The sequence below is a fragment of the Otolemur garnettii genome, unplaced genomic scaffold (genome assembly GCF_000181295.1).
Source record: "Otolemur garnettii isolate 467f Iridium unplaced genomic scaffold, OtoGar3 scaffold00113, whole genome shotgun sequence".
Classification (NCBI taxonomy): domain Eukaryota; kingdom Metazoa; phylum Chordata; class Mammalia; order Primates; family Galagidae; genus Otolemur; species Otolemur garnettii.
The window spans coordinates 2,253,968-2,255,451 of NW_003852508.1; the positions used below are offsets into that span (position 1 = coordinate 2,253,968).

The window sequence follows — 1,484 nt, forward strand, 5'->3', positions numbered from 1 at the left end:
TCATTGTTGTTTGGCGGGCCGGGCTGGATTCAAACCTGCCACCTTAGGTGTATGTGGCTGGAGCCTTAGCCACTTGAGCCACAGGCGCCAAGCCAAATTCATCTTTTTCTTTTGCAATTTTATAGTGATTCTTTGAGGTCTAATTTGAAGTTAAGGCCAACCATTTCTGCTAGGTGCCTGTGAGCCCATTTTACACTGGACCACTTTAAACTAAATTATCATCTTGAGGTTTCTTTGAACACACAAATATTGAAAACTTGGTCTGCCAACTTGTGTGTTCATTAATTTGTCATTAAACACTTTTAGGCAGCTTCCTCATCCAGCACCAAAGCTTAAGACTAACAGATCTCCTTGTGTATAGTGACTTTAGAGAGAGCGTAACCATTTTGGTCACTACCTTCATGTGAGGAGTTTTCTATTATACTCTCCAACTAAATAAGCCCTTGGTTTTAACTCTTGTTCCAGCAAGGGCCAGGCATGCAATTGTGTACTACAGAATTCCAGGGGGAATCTTTCATATAAACCACACCTTTCACATTGATATACACTGCAGTCTATAGGAGTTGGAGCAGTCTACTGGAGTTGTGCAGTGTCCAACCTGCACAACCACATGTGGCGGTTCTGTTTCCATCCCCACAAAACAGTGGAAATTGAAGTTCAAATTCACCAGGTAAATAAGGGCCCACAAGGTGAAAGCTGGGTTTAGTGCTTTGGTTTTATAATTATATAACTGACAGAGCTCGAATAAAGAATAAAGTCAGTGATTTCTCCCTTTTGAAGTCCTTAAAAGGGTAGGCATATTCACAATTTATAAATTGAATTGATTTTCTGACATAATTTCAATAGAAATACCCATCATGTGCCCCAATAAAAGAAACTATAATGTGGTAAGATGCTGTTTGTTTTGCTTTGTTTATTTTTTAGATGTGGACTTTCCAGTTGTTCGCCAGCCTTCAAATGCAAATGAGAAAACACAGCTAATCACAGAAGAACCTCGATCTTACTGCACAGACTCTTGATAGTGAAACCACTGAGAGTCCCCAGGACTTCCCCTTGGTTCAGCCACATCTCCAGGTGGTCATGGGGGAGCATGTAGGGCCATAAAATGCTGTGAACTTTTCTATATTTGTATTTTATTTTTAGGTTAAGGAAAGATGATTGCTACATAATTTTCTCAGTATGCAGACTTTCTCTTTGACTAGAATTCCTAATGAAACACATTCAATTCCCATCAATAAAGACCTGAAGATTTATTTTATGCTCTCTGCATGAGGTAAGACAGTGGCATTGGACAGTCTATATGAGCCAGTCTTTTATGGGAGGCAGACCTGATTTCTTATAGACCAAAGTGGTATTTCAAAACAGAAGCCACTTTTCATCCATTATCTAAATCAACATTCATATCTACCATGAACATCATCAGCAATTTTTGTGTGTGTGGAACATTTTCTCTGTGAATAGTCAATACGATTATAGAAGTATTT

At 38.9% G+C, this 1,484-nt stretch overlaps 1 protein-coding gene across 1 annotated transcript in view; it reads left to right on the forward strand.

Annotated features, from left to right (window-relative positions):
- DNAJC5B (DnaJ heat shock protein family (Hsp40) member C5 beta) overlaps positions 1 to 1,019 on the forward strand; it is a 52,476-nt gene extending 51,457 nt beyond the window's left edge. The window contains exon 5 of the mRNA XM_003797234.3: positions 925 to 1,019. Coding sequence (XP_003797282.1) covers positions 925 to 1,019 — 95 coding nt within the window. The remainder of the gene's footprint in view (positions 1 to 924) is intronic.
- The last annotated feature ends 465 nt before the right edge of the window (positions 1,020 to 1,484 follow it).